The sequence below is a fragment of the Cucurbita maxima genome, unplaced genomic scaffold (assembly GCF_002738345.1).
Source record: "Cucurbita maxima cultivar Rimu unplaced genomic scaffold, Cmax_1.0 Cma_Scf00001, whole genome shotgun sequence".
NCBI classification, from domain to species: Eukaryota; Viridiplantae; Streptophyta; class Magnoliopsida; order Cucurbitales; family Cucurbitaceae; genus Cucurbita; species Cucurbita maxima.
In genome coordinates this window covers 1324111-1344298 of record NW_019272017.1, presented here as the reverse complement: position 1 = coordinate 1344298, position 20188 = coordinate 1324111, and the positions used below count along the sequence as shown (strand labels likewise).

The 20188-nt window shown below is 33.8% G+C and overlaps 4 protein-coding genes across 8 annotated transcripts; 2 read left to right on the top strand and 2 right to left on the bottom strand.

The window, feature by feature from the left end:
* The first annotated feature begins 114 nt into the window (after positions 1–114).
* LOC111485766 lies at positions 115–680 on the top strand. Its single transcript, XM_023132797.1, has one exon. It carries the CDS (start codon positions 219–221, stop codon positions 432–434), a length of 216 nt encoding a protein of 71 aa, XP_022988565.1. The 5' UTR covers positions 115–218; the 3' UTR covers positions 435–680.
* A 781-nt stretch (positions 681–1461) lies between these two features.
* Positions 1462–6214, top strand: LOC111485733 (ubiquitin carboxyl-terminal hydrolase 24-like). The gene is made up of 7 exons (XM_023132753.1): positions 1462–1839; positions 2225–2893; positions 3038–3222; positions 4006–4253; positions 4899–5044; positions 5477–5653; positions 5769–6214. Exons 1-7 carry the CDS (start codon positions 1825–1827, stop codon positions 5955–5957), a joined length of 1629 nt encoding a protein of 542 aa, XP_022988521.1. The 5' UTR covers positions 1462–1824; the 3' UTR covers positions 5958–6214.
* A 2764-nt stretch (positions 6215–8978) lies between these two features.
* On the bottom strand, positions 8979–9930 carry LOC111485758 (LOB domain-containing protein 1-like). The gene is made up of 2 exons (XM_023132784.1): positions 9585–9930; positions 8979–9403 (listed from the first exon to the last, which is right to left on the bottom strand). Exons 1-2 carry the CDS (start codon positions 9864–9866, stop codon positions 9086–9088), a joined length of 600 nt encoding a protein of 199 aa, XP_022988552.1. The 5' UTR covers positions 9867–9930; the 3' UTR covers positions 8979–9085.
* Positions 9931–15699: 5769 nt separating this feature from the next.
* Positions 15700–19788, bottom strand: LOC111482294 (pentatricopeptide repeat-containing protein At2g16880). 5 transcript variants are annotated; one of them, XM_023128017.1, is made up of 4 exons: positions 17275–19788; positions 16735–16881; positions 16299–16648; positions 15700–16056 (listed from the first exon to the last, which is right to left on the bottom strand). In XM_023128017.1, exon 1 carries the CDS (start codon positions 19697–19699, stop codon positions 17366–17368), a length of 2334 nt encoding a protein of 777 aa, XP_022983785.1. In that variant the 5' UTR covers positions 19700–19788; the 3' UTR covers positions 15700–16056; positions 16299–16648; positions 16735–16881; positions 17275–17365. The 5 variants fall into 5 exon arrangements, with proteins under 5 accessions (XP_022983785.1, XP_022983794.1, XP_022983777.1 ...); XM_023128026.1 differs by having other exon boundaries at positions 16338–16648; XM_023128009.1 differs by having other exon boundaries at positions 15700–16648.
* Positions 19789–20188: the final 400 nt, after the last annotated feature.

The following is a 20188-nucleotide window of genomic DNA, read 5'->3' as shown; positions in this document are numbered from 1 at the left end:
TAGCTGTCATTTGAATGGCTGTCTCTGTCTGAAAAAGTGACCGTTGAAGCTTCAAAGACAAGCCGACCGTTGGATCAAATTTCAAACTATGAAGAAAAGACCTTGAAGAACAAGCCCACATCCTCCTCCTTCTTCGTCTTCTTCTTCTTCTTCTTTTTCCCCTTTTCTCTGTATATATTTTGACACCCAAATCCTTCTTCTTCGCCTGTGATTCAGAGATGGGTATGGTGGTGGTCATCTCTCTGCCGTTGATTCTCTTCTGCTTCTTGCTTGGTTTTGGCTGCTACTTTCTAGGCAGAGCTAAAGGGAGACAGGACATTCGGACTAATGCCCAGGTATTTGGTGTGCCGGCGCCGCCTCCCGGTAGCCGTCTCGCCCATCCTCCGCCACCGCCGGAGCCGCTTTTCAAACCTGATAATTCAGCCAATGTTTGATTAGTAATCAGATCCAAGTTCAATTCTTCACTGTACTGTCTCTGTCTACTGGGTTCTGTTTTGGGGTAAATTCTGTACTGTTAGGATGAACTTCATTACTCCATGAATCGTTTTGCTGTTATTGTGGCTGTTCTATGGGTGTTTCTGCATTCAATCGAGTGACCTGCCAAGCTTTGTTGGTACAAATGTTTGATTAAATGTGTATATCACTGTCTAATTCCTTGCACAAGTTTGGACGCTTTGATATCTATCTATCCTCCGTGTTCATCCCACCTAACTTTCTAACTCAACAGATCTACTTGTGAGATCCCGGTTGAAGGTTTGAAGAGGGAAATGAAGTATTTCGTATAAAAAGAACAAAAAAAAAAAAAAATCTCAAATATATTTTTACCTATCGTTTAATTACTCATACATAGGTTCTCGCACAATCATGAGATACTATTATGAAACGAGAAAAAATTCTATCATTGTATCAGAATTTATGAGCTAAGAGACATCTCGAATAAATAATTTCTATGGGGCGCCGGTCTCCGAAAAGGGTAGGGGAGGTGTGTAGAGGTTTTCTCGAATCAAATGGAGATTGATCCTTGAGTGTAAATGCAAAAGCGAGCTTGACCGTTTTGGCCTATGGCTTATGGTAGGGTTTCTAAGGATAGAATTTCTCTCCTTGACATTGATTCGAGTCTCGTCTAGTATGGCAACAAATATAGAGCGACTTAGTTTCATGTTAATTATAATTATAATCCATTAACATAAAAATTAATTCAAAGTAATTAAATATTAATTAAGATTCAAATAGATCTTACTTTTTTTTTTTTTTTTTTTAAATGATTTATGTAATATTTTATATCTTATAAATAGTGGTTTTGTTTTTTTTTTTTTTGTCTTCCCTTCCAATTATATAATTTTATATTTAAATGTTTTTTTAAACATTTAATTCTAGATTAAAAAAAAGTAAAAAAATCAAAATATACAAATTAAAGATTTACAATTACTATAAATATCTCTAGGGTTCCAGATTGCCAAATTTACTTCAAAGCCCTAAAAACGGATTGGGGGACGAAATTCCGTTCATCATCTTCTTCTTCATCGTCTTGAAGGCGCGCAGTCGATGCCCTGTGCTGTGGTTTTGGTCGGCGAGGAGGGCCATAGAGAGGGTTCCATTATCAAACGCTCTCTCTCTTCACCCACTTATCAGTTTCTTCTCTTTTCATGTCTTCAGTCGGTGGTTTGCTTTTATCTGCTCCTCATCCTTCAGGGTCTTCTAAAACCCTAGCCTTCCACTCCGGTTCCTCCCCTATATGCCTGCTTCCTTTTCTCCTGCTCTATAGTAAAAACCCCTGTTTTGATCTCAGGCTTTTTGCCTTGCAATTCGAATCCAGTTTCAGATATGGGCGATTTTAAGGTATGATTTGTTTGTTATTTAATTTATTGGTTTCTTAAGTCCTTGTTGGTTTTTGAGTTGAAATTTTGTATTGTAAGTTGATGGTTTTCTTTCATAAGAAGGGCGTGCAAATGTTTCGACAACTTTATTCATTTGGCTAAATGCTATATTGTTAAAGAAATAAAGTGCAGATGAGTTTTTCGTATGTTCATACTTTCTCAATTTATTATTACGCATCAGTTTCGTTTTTGGTTCGATTACATGACACTGAATAGCCTTGGACAAAATTTTATGAGTGGGGTTGTACTTTTTTGATGAATAGGTTTAAATAATTTCATTGTTTTTGTTTATGGTTTATGCATTTGTGTGTTGGGGATCTTTGGACTTATGTTCTCTTTTTTATTAGGTTCTATTATTTGGGTCTTTCACTGAAGATGAAACCATTGCATCGATGCAACCTCAATCGAATGTGAATCCCGGAAACGTGGTCAACAATGTAAATATGCAATTTGGTTCTCTGAATCTTACAGATGGAAAAGCGTCGGGTAGTTCCCTTGACAGTGAACTGAAAGGACCTTCTGATTCCACAACAGCATCCGTAAATTTGGGGCCCCTTGATTTAGCTGCTAAGGATGCTACAGATCTGAAAACTGTCCAAAGGAGAAAAAATCGCACTCCCCCGGCATCGGGAGTGCCAAAAGAGAATGGAAGTACTCACCACCTTAATCAAAGCTCCTGTTGTACTAATGGGGCGACAGAAACGAAAATAGACGACATTGTCTCTTCTTCAGTATGTGAATCAAATGGTCAGAATAATTCTATAAATCAATTTTCAAGACTGTTAATAGAAGACAGCCAGAAAAATGGTAGCATTGATGGCTTGCAAGAAATTGTTCCCAAAGAAAATTTCAGGAAGGCATCCGTTGTTTCTGTCACTTCTTCCACTAAGCTACTACCTCGAGGTTTAATTAACCCAGGGAATTTATGCTTTCTGAACTCAACTCTGCAGGCTCTTTTATCCTGTTCTCCTTTTGTTGATCTCTTGAGAAATTTGAAGAATCGTGAAATCCCCAAGGTCCTTGTCCTTCCTATTATACTCCGGGCCTTTGTTTCTGTGATATGAAGAAAAATACAAAACAAATAGATTTGGAGTAATATGATTGATGACAGATGTTTCTACTAATTTTGGTGAATTTCTGACTTGAGATGTATTTTTCAGGCGGGTTATCCTACACTAACTGCGTTTGTAGAGTTCATATCTGCCTTTGAAGTACCCAGTTCAAGTGTACCGAACAGGGATATGGCTGCTCTTGATGTTGGGAAGCCTTTTAGCCCTCTCATGTTTGATGGTGTTCTTAAAAATTTTAGTCCAGATCTGCCCAGTGGTATCTTGGGACGTCCAAGGTTTGTGGATGTTCTGCCAATATATTTTCATTTCAATGCTCATCTCTTACCCTTGGTTGTGGGTTGTTGTAAAGTAGCCATTGATACGGTGGTGAATTGAAAATATTAGAGAGTAGGATGAATTTCAAGCACTGGGATTACACAGATATCTTTCATATGACCTTAATTCTCTGCACCTTGCACATGTACTTAATTTTGGTTATCTTTATCTTTTGCGAGAAGCATGACTGTGATTTATGATTATCTTTGTATTACTTTGTCGACTTTTTTCCACATGAGGTCCATATTAAGTTTCTAAACATTTATTGATATAGGACGGTTTGTATTTGATATGTTTTTGTTAGGTTTTCTATGGATAACTAATTTTTTCATTATCATTTGTTTTTAAATGCTTAACCCACATTAGTGCTAAGTGCTTTATTTTCTATACTGCTAAGGGGTTAGCAATTATTTTATTTGGTGAATAGAGATTGGAGATGGAAAGGGGGAAAACGATTAAGAAAATTGTAAATTAGTTCTATCATTCTATCGAACTTATTTATACTTTTTCATAAGATAGGTATTTTGATAAAAGTTGTTTACTTTATTTGTTCGGCCTTATCGACGATTTTACAATGATTTAGAAGAAGACTTGAGGGAATATTTATTAGAAATTCAATAAAAAAGAAGACTTACACCACCCAACGTGATGTCTATCATAATTTTTATAAGCGACGATCGCCTCTAAAATATTTCCTATGCTTGATTCATGATTCTTAAATTCCTGTTATTTTGCTCATCCAGACAGGAAGACGCACAAGAATTTTTAAGTTTTGTCATGGATCGGATGCATGCTGAATTGCTGAAGCTTGATGGAATGTCTTCAACTACCAATGGGGATAAATATCTTGTAGTTGCTTCTGCAGAAGATGATGAATGGGAGACAGTTGGGCGGAAGAACAAATCTGCAGTGATGCGAACACAGAGTTTTGTTCCTTCAGAGTTTAGTGAAATCTTTGGGGGGCAACTGACGAGCATGGTGACGGCAAGAGGTAGTATATGAACACATGTCATACGGTCATGGTTTTTTGGTCTGGTTTTGTTTTGTTCTTTTAATGTGAATGGAATATTGTTGGTAATTTCCATTTAGAATTTAGCTAATGTCTTCTGGAATTATTGTGCTTCTTAGCAATTGCTTTGTTATGCCTTGAATTTTTGCAACTAGTTTTTCTCTATTGGTTGCATTGATTATTTTCCATTCACTTGGTTCGTTGATTTGCTGGACAGCACATTTCAATTTTAAAAAATTCAATTTCAAGTCTGTTACTTATGTATGACTGATTTTTAGTCTGCACAATTATGACTTGTCAAAGTTGGATTCATTTTGTATCTTCCTCTGTGGTCATGAATCAACAGTAATTTGTGTGATATCTCGCACTGTATGTCTTTAATTGACACAATTGTTTAGCATAACTAAACTGCATGGATAGGCAATTCTCCAATACAAATCCATACCAACATATTTATTGTTTTGATCTTATGTTTTTTTACTCGTGATACCCCTCTATAATTCAAGTGAGTTGATATCTTTTTTGCTTACCGTTTTTAGAACCCGAATGAATTATTGCTGTTTATATATTCACTTGCTTTTTCTTGATTTCGTTACCTCTATCCAATTTTTGCTTGGGATTGAGCAGGAAATAAGCCTTCTGGTACTGGTCAGCCATTTCTATCGCTGCATCTTGATATTTACCCTGAAGCTGTTCGCACGATTGAGGATGCTTTGCGTTTATTTTCTGCACCAGAAACTCTTGAAGGGTACCGGCCATCAGCTGCTGGGAAGGTATACTCTTGTATTGCCCGTATCTATAAAATCCTCTTGCTTTGTTCTCCCGCATGCATGATTCTCATTGCAATTGCATTCTTTCTTTTACTTTTTCTGCCCCTTGCAATGTTTGTATTATGTTGTAAAAGTAAGCAAATGTTAGCATTCTATCCAAGTTTTGATGGGTGTGTATTATGTGCAGACACCCTTAACCAAGGGTATGTTTGATCATGCTTTTAATTGTTCAAAACCTATTTTTAATTGTATTAATATTGCCTTTAGAAGCTTTTAAATCAAAGATTAAGTTGATTTTAAATGATAAAGACATGTTTGGAAGTAATTTTGAACATGGCAGAAGTGATTTTAATAATTTCAAAATCACTTTCAAACATACCCTTAACATACCTTTAGTTTTCCTATGTTTCTAAAAATGAGATATATGTTCTCCAGGCTGGTGTTGTGACTGCTCGCAAATCTATGAAGATACGGAAGCAGTCGAAAATAATGATATTACATTTGAAGCGTTTTGGCTATGGAAGCCATGGAAGTACCAAGTTGAATAAGCCTGTGCATTTCCCCCTTGAGTTGGTTTTAAACCACAGTCTTCTCATCTCCTCATCCACAGAGGTATTGTCTCATACTTTCCAGTCTTTCGATACCAAAAGTAGAACAGGCAAGATCACGCTCTACAACGTGTGCGTTAGTGTTCGCTAATTGTTTCTCTTGGTTGCATTCTTTTCAGGGTAGGAAGTATGAACTTATTGCCACCATAACCCATCATGGAAGAGAGTCCTCAAAGGGACATTACACAGCAGATGTTCGATACCATAACGATCAATGGCTGCGATATGACGATGCATCTGTCATGACAATCGGGAAGAATCATGTGTTGCATGACAGGGCTTATGTTCTCTTCTATAAACGAGTATAAGGTATCGATGTGGACGCAGAGTCCTTTCTGGATCTGATATCAACATAGAAAAACCTTTCTGCTGCCTGTGAGGCTTTGAGTTGTTGATGTGTGGATGATCTGCTGCAGTGAGAATGACGATCTGGTTCAATTATACAAGAATTTTAAAGCGTTATAATAGTATTAGTTTTGTTCTGAGGCATTATATAATTTTTAAGAACATTATATTTTGCGAATAAAGGATTGAAATGGTAACTTTCCTTTTCATTATTTATTTTCAATTATTTTCATTTACAATCCTATGTATGAACATTAAAGTGTCACATCCATTTTAGACCTTTTTTTAAAATAAGATAAAGAGTTGGATATGCTGTAAAGGGATAATAGAGGTCAAGCCAAGTTGCAAAGTTGCAACCATTTCATATTGGAACACTTGCAACTCTTTTCATACTTGCAAGCTTTGTTATTATAACAACGTTCTAGATTGAATGTAATAATCAACGATATTATTTTTCGGGGACATCTAATCCTTTTGTCGTTGCAAGGTTGGTTAATTGCAGTAGGCTTGAAAGACCCTTAATTCTAGAAGGAACACGAATTTGAACGCTATGTTGAATGTGCCACCGATACTACACTTTGTAGGTATCTGTGCAAGTGAGGCGTTGGTTGGTCCTAGAAACAATGGCAATGGCACGAGGAGTTAACGACCAGACATGCTGCAACCTATTGATCACCAGGTAGCTTCTTCCATCTATAGGGATTGGGGAGGGCATAGCACAATTCTTTTTGGAGGAGGGCTGGTTTGCCCCGATGACTGATCTTGTCATTTACCTATAGCACCAACAATCGAAATCGAGCATACATATGACAGTCCTCATGCGTGAATAGCTAGGAGGAAAGAAAAGACAGTAGATGATAATGAAAAATGGCGTCTCTATCTGTCGTATCTAAGAATATATTGATTAAGTATTAATATCACGAAACAAAATATTAAATATTCTCATAAAAAATATTAAATTATTTTAATAAATGCTTTTGTTACAATTATTAATGTGTTTGCTATAACTGCAACAAAATCTCAAAATATAATGAAAACGAAAAAGAATAGTCATTTTGAGTTTGGAAAAAGTTGATAAAAAAAAAATAAAAAATGAAAGACTTTAATTTATTAATTTCAATATTTCAAAGCTTTCACATTACAATGAGAAAGGGGAGAGTCATAATTTTGACTTCCAAGAACAAGACTAGTCCTGAAACCAAGTCAATATAGTCATGAAAATTAATGTATTTATTGATTTATTATATGATATAATATTCAATTTTAGTCCTTACATTTTTAATACTCTTAAATTACTCGTTAATTTTTTTTAATCAAAATAGTTAAATAATATTAATAATTTTCTATGTAAAAAAATATAATAGGTAAAAAAAAAAAAAAACTATTCGTGACTAATTTTCTCTTCAGAAAAGTTAACGATAAATTAATAATAGAGACCAATTTTAAGTATTATTAAAAATACATGAACTAAATTGATATTTTAACTTTAATTAGTCTAATTGAAATAAAATACAAAAAAAATATTAGCAATAAATTTAATCATATATATATATATAAAAAAAAAGTCAGTACCATATTTATTCAATTAATACACAATTAGGCTCATTGATGATTGTTAAAGCTCCATTAAAACATAATTTAGTGAATAAAACACCGAGATTAGATAGCCTACATGAGCATTTTTTTATTACAATTATTTATATGAATCGACAATTATGAGTATTTTAAAAATACTATTATCTCAATCATTGATTAATGTTTTTTTTTTTTTTTTTTGTAAAGAAATTGTTATATATGCAATTACATTTTAATATATTGTCACTTTTATAAAATGTGTATGTACAAATATTTAATGAAATTAAGTTATTAAAATTATATTAAATAATTATAATATTTATAGTTTAAAAAATGAATAATGTGATTATAAATATAGAGATAGGAAAAATGATTAGTTGAAGATTTATATTTGGACGTTTTACCTAATAAGTAGACTATCAATTTGTCTTCATTTGCCAAACCTATGACTATTCAACCTCAATATCTTCTCAATTTTTCTCTAAATTAACTAATTTCAAAATTTTTATACCTAAATATATATATATATATATATATATATATATAAAGTCTATCGTGATGCTTAATGTCGGGATTCATATCAAGAATTGAAATACAAATTCAGCATTTGACAGTCCGAACGTTTACATGCGAGAAGATCATGTTATTTTTAAGATATTTTGTTTTCACTCACATGTTTATTAGAAATTTTTTTAAAAGGTCAAATAACGTATAATTGTTTCTAGAAAATTTAGAGTTTCTATGATCGAGCCACCGAAAAAATGTGTATTTTGTTGATATAGACAATAACTATTAATTACATAATCAATTACATTATAAAAAAAAAAAAATATATATTAGCATGGAAGTATAAATAAATGTCTTTGTTTATTTTATTTTTTATTTTTAATTCAAAATTGATATTTACAAAATCTACAACAATATCTTTCTTTTCCTTAATTATTATATATCATTAAAAAAAAAAAAACAGAAAAATGGTTGTCGTTTGGATGAGCCGACATGTTTGTGAAAAAAATAACTAAAAAAAGAAATAAAATTTTCTTTATTTTTCAGACAAATATTTTACATGCCGACACATCGGTAATTTTGATGCTTTGCTCAATTACAGATTTGTTTTTTATTTTTATTTTTATTTTTTTAAAAAATCATCTTATGATATTAACATTATTAGTAATTTCTTTTTTAAATAACGCGTTAATTTGTTGGCCAATTACCGTCACTTAGCTGGTAATTAGTTTGATTTTTTTTAAAATGGTAGATTTATTCTTAAAAATATATTAAAAATGTGTTTAATTTTTTTTATTATTAATTGTTCGTCCATAATTATTATTTTTAACTCTAAAAATTATAATAAAATAAAATGCATTCTTTATACAAAAAAAAAAAAAAAAATTAAAAAAAAAATAGAATTCAAAAAGTGGAAGCCCTTTCACATTAGAGTTAAATGATTTGAGATTATTAATAATCGGATATGGGGTTTACAATGAAATTAAATATATGGATGCAACGGGTGCGGTCATGTCCAGAGCGGCTCCCACGGTGCGCTAAGAGTAGCATCGTCAAGGAAGCAAGTGGTATCCGCAAGGTGCGATGCCCAAATGGGCTCCGCTGATTGCTTCATTTCCATGCAAATCAACGCTAATAAGTTGGCTTGCTGTTGCTGCATATTGGCTACCTCTGCCCTGGCCTTGGCTAGCTGTGCCTGCAACTCGCTCACTTGCGTTTGCAGCTGGCAAATTGCGCCCGCGCTGCCGTACACCGGATCTCGTACCCTTGCATTTGCTTCATACACCATACTGCTCACTGCATCTGTTCTTTGACACTCTGGAAGCTCCTGCATAATTTACAAACCACATTCACTTTTAAAATGTGTCGGGATTCCAACGTCACAATAAAAAATATTTTGATATACAACATACCCACAGAATTTAATGATGGATTTAAGGTCATGGGTTCGAACTAGAGGGAGAGAAAATAAATTTAAGAATTGAAATTTTGTAATTTTGTGGGCGTACTTGCAAGAATTTGATGATATTGCTAGCTCCAAACACTCTATGAGCAATGGTGAATTTGAGGGGCTCCGTTGGAGGAAAATAAGGAGCCAAAACGCACTTCTCGATGCAGCGGCGCCGTAGGATCTTGCAGGCGGCGCAGGGGCTAAGAACCACCGCGACCGGCGTCGACAACTGTTGAGAAGTGGGAGGCGACACGAAGTTGGTGGCGGCGGAGGAAGATAAGGGGTTAGGAAGAGTGGTCGGCGTTGGTGGAGAGCTCGTACATTTGGCCACGTAAGCCATTTGTTTTTTTTTTTTTTTTTTTATAATTATTTTTTTTCTGCTAGAGAGAGAAAATGGGAGAGGAGAGAGAAATATGTGTTTGGAAATGAAAGAGCCTGAGGAGCTGATATATATAAAGAATGGGAGGGGATCACTTTCTCCGCTTACGTCATCCACCCTATTTCTTACCTCATCAATTTTAAATTATTAATTAACATCTCCAATAAATATAAGATTTTTATGTAAAATATTTAAATAGTATTTAATATAAAATTTAATTATAAATTAAAATAGAAAATTTAAGAGATTAAAGAACATAAATAAAACATTAATAAAACAATTTTAATTCAAACTATATGAAATAATAATTAATTGGATAAATAATATATACTTTTATTTATTTCTAATTGATTCCTTAATTATTTGATTAGCCATTAATTAAATCACCTTTTTTCTGAACCCTTTTCCTTTAATAAAGAGTTCATAATTTATTACCTTTCTTTAAAAAGAAAAAAATGGTTAAAAATTAAATTATTAATTTAAAAAAAAAAAAAAAAAAGCCATTGCTTCCAATTTACTTGATTACTTGCTTTATTCTATTAAAGTAGTAAGCAAAAGTAATAATTTTTAAGCTAACAAATTATTTCTCCTATTAATAATTTAACATTTTTTTAAAAAAAAAAAACTCCTAAATTAGAATAATATGGATTCATTTATTTAAATTTTGCCTTTTGCTTCATTGTCTACGAGCGTTTTATTGTTCGCTGATCACGATCGTGGTTAGTGGTAACGCATTACTGTCGATAAGGCCCTCATCCTTCTCATTTTTATTAGGAACTACAGAGCTCCACAATGGTACGATATTGTCCACTTTAATCATAAGGTTTCCTGGCTTTACTTTTGGTTCTTAGTTAGTTATAAACATGTGTTCTTCCCCTTAATTAGGCGAGACTACTCCTTCCAACAATTCTCAATAGTTTCAGGTTCATCGAGTGCGTATGGATTCTATTGTGAGATTTTGACAAGTCCAGTGGAGATGTGGTTGCACCATGAGTCATCATCACCGTCTGTCTTTGTGGAAAGCCACCTTGAATGTTTGAGTTCCATCAATTGCACCGAGATCTCGTTCAAGAAGAATAAGGTAGGCTAAAGCGATGATTCATGTGTGAATTGTGGCATTAGGGTAAGTAAACTTATACTTGGACCATGAATTGTACGTCGTATATTTAGCATGTGTTATTACAATGTTAATCATGAGTTATTGATACTAAATGTTATATGATATGTGATTAGCTTATGTAATTACAGTGATTATTCATGAACTATAGAGGGGATAGTGAAAGATGAGATATATATTAGTTCACCTGAGATACGAGTCACGATTATGTAAGAGCACGTGTTACGTTGCACCATATGATTGAACAATTATTTTCTCTTATATCATGGGATCTCATGCATGTTATATATTCATTTCATGGATTACTCATTCAGTCATGCATTACTACTTTATTTTGCATCCCCTTTTTTTCCATTAGTTTCAATATGTATGAGCGTGCACATGTCAGTAGTCAAGCCTAAAGAGCATTGATACTCATCCAGTGGGTCCATGTGCATGTACCTTGGTTGTGTATAATGAAGTAAATTCACATCCGATGTTGTCTAGAAAAGAATGTGGGACTCATTGGTCAGGACATTGGAGCGGATTCACTTGTCGATTTTAATCAACGGAAAAGGCAATTGAATGTGAAAGTTATTAGGGTTTATATGATAATATTGACCCAAATTGAATAGTTCATACATGAAATCAAATTATAAAAAAAATAAAGGGATTGATGAAATGATTTTGAAGTAAAATGTCATCAAATTAAAGAGGAGCTTTTATTTAGGGGTCCCTATACTTCCAACCTTTTCAATCTTTCCTTTCAAACACCTTTTTGTCTTCAATCTTTACAAGACTTTTCATAATTATAATTAAATCAAATAATTGTCTAAAATAAATTGTGAATTCTTTTTTCTATTCGAGGTTAAATTAAAATTAAAAAAAAAAAGGAGAGAAATTAAAACCCAAGCCGATCTCTTTAAAAATTATTCCAATACACGAGCACGGTCTATACTATACTGAGTGTCAACCTCACTAAACACTTGAATTTTAATTCAAGGTAGATAAACAAACATTCCAACCCCCGAACATATATACATATATATTTTTGAACCCGAACCCGAGTTTGAGGGAGAGACATATATACATATATATTTTTGAACCCGAACCCGAGTTTGAGGGAGAGTAAATGTTCTATTTGGTCCTAAAATTTATACACAAGGACCAAAAATGTAGTTTATATATTAAAGGGCAATTCAGGTAATTTTGGCCCAAATGTCACAGTGACACGTGGAAGAGAGGGAAATAGGGTTTGGTCGAAATGGAATTTTGGTTATTTTAGTAATTTCCAAACTGGATTCCAATAAATAATTGTGGCATAAAGATAAGGGGGGGAAAGTCCACGCGTCGTTGCTTATTTGGACTTAGTTTTCAAATATTATACTTCATTAAAAAAATAAAAAAAATTCTAATTCATTTTATTTCATTTGGATTCAGTATCCTATGCTATGTTTTGTCCCTAAAACTATGTTGCTAATCACAATTCTGCTTAAAATATCCCTCAACATTTCCAAGCTTTTATCTTTAGCCCTGCATTTTTCGTGCCTACGAGGAGCGTTCCAACTCATCTCAAGGTACAACAAGTACTTTCTTCGACGCTACAAAAGCATAACAAACGACAACCACAAAAGATTACATTACCATACGAAATCATGTCAGCTAAAAGCAAACAAAGACGGTATAAGATAAGGTATTGAAATCATGATTCCTGCCAAACAACTACGAAGAAAAGAATCAAAGAAAAAGATGTTCTAAGCTTGGTTAGTTTAAAACAATCCAATCTGAATCCCACTGATAAGAGATTAGAATGAAAGGCACCCAACTTTTGGTGCAAGTTGAATGAAGATTGTGAGGCTGTGTGTGCTGTTTGGTGAGTCAGAGGTGTGAGTGCAAGACACTGTAGAATGATGTATTTGATTATTATTCTATAAGAGTTGGAAGGCACCAGAAGAAGAAGGCTTTCTTCTGTGTGTACAATTCTCAAAAAGTTGGGTCAAAACCCATCTTCTTATAAGGCTACACCATCTTATCTCATTTTTCTAACCAATCAAAAGCGGCTTTCAAACTAGAAGAAAGGTTACAGAGTGCGTTCTGGTTTTGCAACAAGAAAACCAACCAAAGAACGCCCACCATAATAATAAGTCTACCTGTTAGTTAGGACTTCACTCACTTCAAATCACATTATTCTATTCTTTCTCCCCCTTAATGGGGTTAATGACTCCTCCCCAACCTCTACTTCCATAACAATCTTCCATTTCTTGCTACAATATAACATTTCTTTCAAAAGTTAAACATAAGAGAGAGCAGATCAAGGAGAAGTCTAATATATAAAGACTAAATTTAAAGGAAAAGTAAGGAGAAGGCAAGGACGGGGGAATCAACTATTTTGCTCTAAACTATATGCTCGCCCGTCCACGATTTTTTGTTCAAATCTATCCATTTCATATAAACTTGCAAGTGAAGAAGAATGTTGAGAATATATTTAAGCTGCCATAATCTAACATTTCCATCAAACTAATCAAAATACAGTTATTTTCAACATGATGAATGAATCAGTGACTTCATGTCTGATATGAGCAAATGGAAACAACAGGAAGAATCAGTGACTTCTTTAGCTTAAAGACTAAAACTATATATTAAAACAATGAGAAAGGATAAGGATGTTAAGTGGGGGAAGATAATGGGAAAAATAAGGTTTTGAAGTGAAGTAAGGGAGAGAGGAGGGGGAGGCAGATATCATGTTGGTTGATGGAGAGTGGGAGTAGGTCAGTCAGTAGATGTCTCCTATCCTTTTTGACTTCTTGATCATATAACAAACAGAATCAAAATAATGCAAAAATCTCTGCATTTTATGAGGTTTTCATTTCTTTTTACCAACTAAAATTTGAGAGGATTCAAGATTCTTTTTAGTTCAGCAATGGAGAGAATTCAAGATTTACTGATTTAATCCCATAGTTGCTTTATTGTATTTAGATTTCTAAGATTTCAGACATTCCAAACACCATTAAACCTAACATGTATCTTTATAGATAAGTGTGAAATCACATCTAATTAGTTGAGTCGAGTTTCTAAATGAATTTAAGTTCTTGTCAAACAATTACAATAGTGGTTTTTATGCAAACTTTAGAAACTACTACATAAGAATATTTAAAAAATTGAGGAACTAAACAAAACAATGCAGAATGAAACAAAACATGACGTTCAAAACCAAGGAGTTTAAACAAGTTTAAAGTCCCAAACTTCAACGTTATTTCTCTTTTGTCCATAAGCTTTCCAAGTGTTTTGTATAAACAACTATTGAATCATTGACATTAGTTCTTTATAAAGTAAATACATGAATTTCTACTCAGACGAGTGTTTGAAGCTATATTGGTTAAATCAAGTGTCCATTTCTTAAAAGAATCCAAGTTTCTGTTAAATTATCAATGGAAAGTCAATGGCAAGATTGTGAAATTCACTATCAAAATAGCATTTCAAAGTTTAGAAACCAAAACAAAATAAAAATGAAAGTATAAAGACTAAAATAGAATTTAGAACTTGAAGCTTTTTATTATTAAATTCATATGAAAAGTGAAAAAGGTTTTAGACCTTATTCCCAGAGTAGAAAATATATGAACCAAGAATAATAATAAGCATAGATACAGACACATACGATAGTACGGAATGAAAAGATAAGAGAGAAACACTAAGATCCCCTTACAAAGGTCGAGCTTCTTTTGCTTATTATGGAAAGTGTCAACCTAATAACCTAATATCATACTAGGCATTCTTTGGGGCTACAGTAGGGCATGTACCACATTTGTCTGAGACTTTGGACCAAATTTTTGTGAAATTAAAATGTTCGTATGCGCATTTTATGTGGACATCATTTTGTACACTTCTAATGTGGAGTTGGCTTCCAACAAATAGTACAATTCGATGATAGAGGAAGTCCTTTTCTACTCTTTGTTTCAAGATAAGGTAGAGGTTCTTTGGTGTACTATACCTTTATAGCTACGATCTTTAGCTCAAAAGTAGGATAAAAATCAGGAGGCTTTCAAGGAGATATGATCTTTGATTTGTTTGCAAACAAATTTGTAATAATCTTTTGTTTTGAATTACTAACAACAAGAACAAGTGGGGCTTACTTGTAATATGTTAGAGCTTTGATTACTCAAGTTTATGCCAAAAAGGGTAGAAAGTGAATTCACTTCCCACTGGTGATTAGAAGGTTCAGTTTTAGATAGTTTTTATGTTCGAATGTTTGAATAGGAAGTTAGAAGGGGAGTTGTAACTTTGATGGCCAGTTATGTATCTCATCTTTCTATATATTTGCTTTATGTAGTTTGGATAGGGTGTGTGTATTCTTTTGGGAGATACCAAAAGTAAAATCATGTTTTTGGGAGATACCAAAAGTCAGTTTGGGGATAGAAAGTTATGCTTAATCTCAAATTAACTAGAGCTAGGAGATATCAATGGAATATAAATGAAAATAATTATCTCTAATGGTACGAGGCCTTTTGGGAGATACCAAAAGTAAAATCATGAGAACAACTAAAAAGGCTTCCTAAATCATAGATTTCTTGACAAGTTACTCAATCACGTTCTGAAAACAATTTCCAAATCAAAGAAAAAAGCTACAAGAAATTCAATAGATCAACTAGAGATTTTTTCTTTTATTGCATACAGAAATATCTAAGATGCTACTCCATCCGACTTAAATAGGAAAAAGAACCATTTTATTGATGTAGTGATGTATACAAAAAAATTCCTATCAACATCACGCGAAACTAACCTCTAAGCACATAATATAATATAATATAATATAATAGGAAGCTAGGAATGAATTCAGAAGTAGAGCACATGGGAGATAGGGTTTGCAGGGAAGAGAGAATCAGAAGGGAAAAGAACAAACTTGAAACCGCTGCGATGTTGGAACTTTTTCCCATGAACCCTTCTGCATGAGGCGGCTGCCACGTGTCAAGACAGCAGGCATTCGTATATTGAGAATGAGATATGCAGCTGGGCTGGTCTCCGCCGAGCTTTCTTCCCTATGCTTAAAAAAGAAAATACCTGCATGGTTTTACCAAATTTCTATAAACGATGTAAATTTCACTATCATTCGGTAGTAAAGAAAGAAGAGAAGAGAAGAGAAGAGCCACTGTAATAGAAAATAATTAAGTTAGAGCTTTAACGTGAAACTTGAGTAATATTACATTCCTAATACAAAGTTTCTTCGGAATGATGGTTTAGAAAATGATAACCTATTGGCATAAGATTTGAAGGAGACAAAATAATATCAAGGTTTAGATCACCTTGTACTTTGAGATTTATACTGATAATAAGTTGAGTACCGTTCTAATGATCCCGGGAAACCAACCACATCCAGCCATCCCAACTGTTTCCTATGATAATTTGCAGGACATTTCTGCATTCAGAATCACATCTTTTTGTTCGGAAGCTTCAATCATTACTCCCGCTAGTCTATAGGTGAAGGGTGGGTTAGAATGTTTTCAAAACCAGAAAGTTCTTAAAACTAAATCGCCTATCTGATTCTTCTCTCCTGAAACTACTTTCATTTCACTAGGCAATAAACGTCAATCAAAGTATGGAATGAATCAAAACGATCCATCACATCTACGCGGCACCTTTGTATGGAATGAATCTGTGGCAAGAGAGACCATCTAATTAGCAAAGAATTTGTACACGTAATGTCTTCTTAGAAGAATTTCTTTCATTAAATGCACTCACCATTGTAACAGCAGGGCAAATTTCACTCAATATGCAAAAAAATGAACACCTGATCTTCATCACAGAAACGAAATTTCATCACCCACTAAGCCAGGCAACAATGACTAACTATAGACATCTTTTTGTGCGTAAAAAATAGAGAGAGACCTGCAACCCATTTTCATATGGGGTTAAACTCATAAAAATTAGGAAACAGCTTGAATTACAAACTAAAGTCATTCCCATGAAATTTCTTAGTATGATGATTTATCAACTTTTTGAAACCACATGAATGGATTGTATTTTATCAATTGCAAAGGTTTGTACATCTGAATAGATCATTCTTCCTATAACCTTATGAGTTAAAAACAGCTCAATTTAACATCAGACCATATCATAGACAGCTATATAAAAACAGGAAGCAGAAGAAAGACAAAGCAAGAGTCAATTAGGTCAATCAAACAAAAGAAAACGATAAATAAATGAAATCACCAAAGTACACTGTACACCAATGTCTAGTAAAGTAACCCATGTCTCAACTCTAAGTTGAAAAGAACATACCTACATCCTTGAGTAGAAACCCCTCGAGATTCAATTAGAACCAGCAGAAAGGTTGAGCCCATTTGACATTCATAACATCATAAAGATTACATTATGATCGGCTGGCCTTTGATGTGCTTTTTCGCCTCTTAATCAGCCCTTCCATCAAACTTAGATAAGTATATCTGTTTAAAACAACACCTTTCTTTGTAACTTCATCAAAAAGATGCATTGCATCCTTATACTTATGCTGATTACACAGTTCATTTATCTGATCCGAGTAAGCCATAGACTTGGAATCAATGTGCTCTGGAATTTCAGAGGTTGCCACACTCTGCCCTTTGTCCAATTTAAAATTCTGGTCATGCAATTTTCCTGATTCAACCATTTTCAACATAAACTTCTCAGCCTCATTAATCCTCGCAGCATCTGTTAGTGCACCAAGAATTGCATTGTATGTATACTTATCAGGTTCTAATTTTTTCTCTTCCATGTCTGTGAGAAGATCATAAGCATTCTCAAATTTCCCTTCTTTGCACAGGCTAGATATTAAGGTATTATATGTAACTACATCAATGTCTTTGCCTTTCGAAACCCAAGTATTGAACAGTTTAAGAGCCTTCTCAAGCATACCCTCTCTACATAACCCACAGAGAAGAATATTGCAAGTAAAGACATCTGGCTTGAAAAAATTCTCAACCATTTTGTTGTGGAATTGGAATGCTTTTTCCACATTCCCTTCCCAACAATAGCCATGAATAATTATGTTGTAAGTAGTTTCATCAGGGACTAATCCACTCTCAAGAAGCTCATTCAGCTTATCTATAGCTTGATCTGTTTTCCCCGACTGACATAGTCCTCCAATCACAGAATTATAGGTGACAATACTTGGAAGAATCTGTCTCTCCTTCATTTCATCCCAAAGACTTAAGGCTCTGTTTTCCTTTTCATCTTTGAAGTAACCCATGATCAGAGTACCATAGCTAATCTCATCGATAATATAGCCCCGCTTACTAGCGCTGCACAGTAACTTATATGCCTCATCAAGCTTTTTCTCCCCACAGAGAGAATGGAGAATGGTATTCAGGGTACAAGTATCTATTTTCAAACCTTTCCTGGTCATTTTGTCCATCATTTTAAACGCTTCTCCCATTTTTCCATCTTTACAATAAGCATTTATAAGAGTATTGTACGTAACGCAATCAGGGGAGAATCCATTTTCTTCCATTTTCTGGACAGTGTTAGTTGCTTCATTCATGTTACCTTCCTTGCACATCCATTTCAACATTATATTGTAAGTAATTGCATTACACTTTAGTCCTTTCTTATCCATTTCTTCAATCAAACAGTACGCCTCCGAACTACCCCGCCACTCAAAACACCCATCAATCAACGTGTTATAGGTAACCACATCAGGCAACATTTTCATCTTCTCCATCTCATCTCTCAACCTAAAAGCTTCATCAATCTTACCATCATTACAAAACCCACTAATCAACATATTATAAGTCCAAACATCAGGCAACAAATTATTCTGCGTCATTAGTTCGATCACCTTTGTTGCCTCCTTCAACCACCCCAATTTGCAGTACCCAGAAACCAAAATATTATACGTATTCTTATTAGGCAACAGCCCTTTATTCTTCATGTCCAACAGCAAGTCTCGCGCCTCATGTAACTGCCCCTTCTTGCACAATGCATCCAATATCGTATTATAACTCACATTATCTGGTACACAGCCAAACTCACCCATTTTATTCACCAAATCCAAAGCATCCTTAAATTTACTCTCCAAGCAATACCCATATATCAAAATATTGAAGCTATTAGTATTCAGCACCACACCCAGTTTAACAGAATCCTTGAATACCTCTCTAGACAACAGAATCGAATTCAGAGAAGGATATCTTACCAAAGAATTCAGCAACGTGTTGCATGTGAGCAAATTCGGCCGGTAATTAAGCCGCTTCATCTTCTTGAAAATTTGGGCAGCCAGATGGGGCTTGCCCATTTGCACATATGCGCCAATGGAGGTATCCATAAGAGCCTTGGACGGCCTGGGAAGATCACGAGTTGGATGAAGAATCAACTTATGAAGTTCATGTTGGCGATCATCGGCAATGAAGGACACAAGAAGGGATTTGGCATCAGAGAACTTGTTGTGACTGAACAGAGATGGCAAGATGGTGAAGAGAGAAGAAAGAGAGTTATTTGGCGGAGAAGAGAAGGAGGGAACATGCTTCTGAGCCCACTTGAAGAGAGAGAGGAGAATAGTGGGATGAGAACTCAGAGCTTTAGAGGATAAAATGGAGGAGACGAGGGAAGGGGAAAGGTGAGCGGCGTAAGGAGCGAGTGCTGTGAGAGGCGCTTTGGTGGAAGTGAGAATCGTTGTGATGGTTTGAATCAGTTCCGGTGGTCGCTGGTTTGAGATTGAAGGAGTTTCCATGGCCTCCCCAACAATGGCGCCTAGGGCTTTAGCATTAAGAATCTCAAAATCCCACCCCTAAGGAGAAGGAGAAAGAGAAGAAGGGTTACTTTTTTCTTTAATGCCTGGTTTAATAAAAATACTATTTTTAAACTTCAAAATAAATCTTCTTAATATTTTATTTAAAAAATAACTATAAATTTCGAAAATAGTTTATTAATACATTTAAAAAAATTAAAAATTTAAAAATATTCCTCAATTTTTAAGAATAATAGGAGGATAATTTTATTTTAGTATATATATTAACGATAAGAATTTTTTTTAAATTTTTTAAAAAGATAAATAGTTTAGTCCTATTTTTAAATTTTATAATATTTTTTAAATATAACGTGGATAATAAAGGTATTTTTTTTTTATTTTTTTTAAAAATTAAAGGTATTATTGAAACTTTTAAAATTAAAAAAATATTTTTATTAATAAATAATTATTATTTTTATTAATTTAATATTT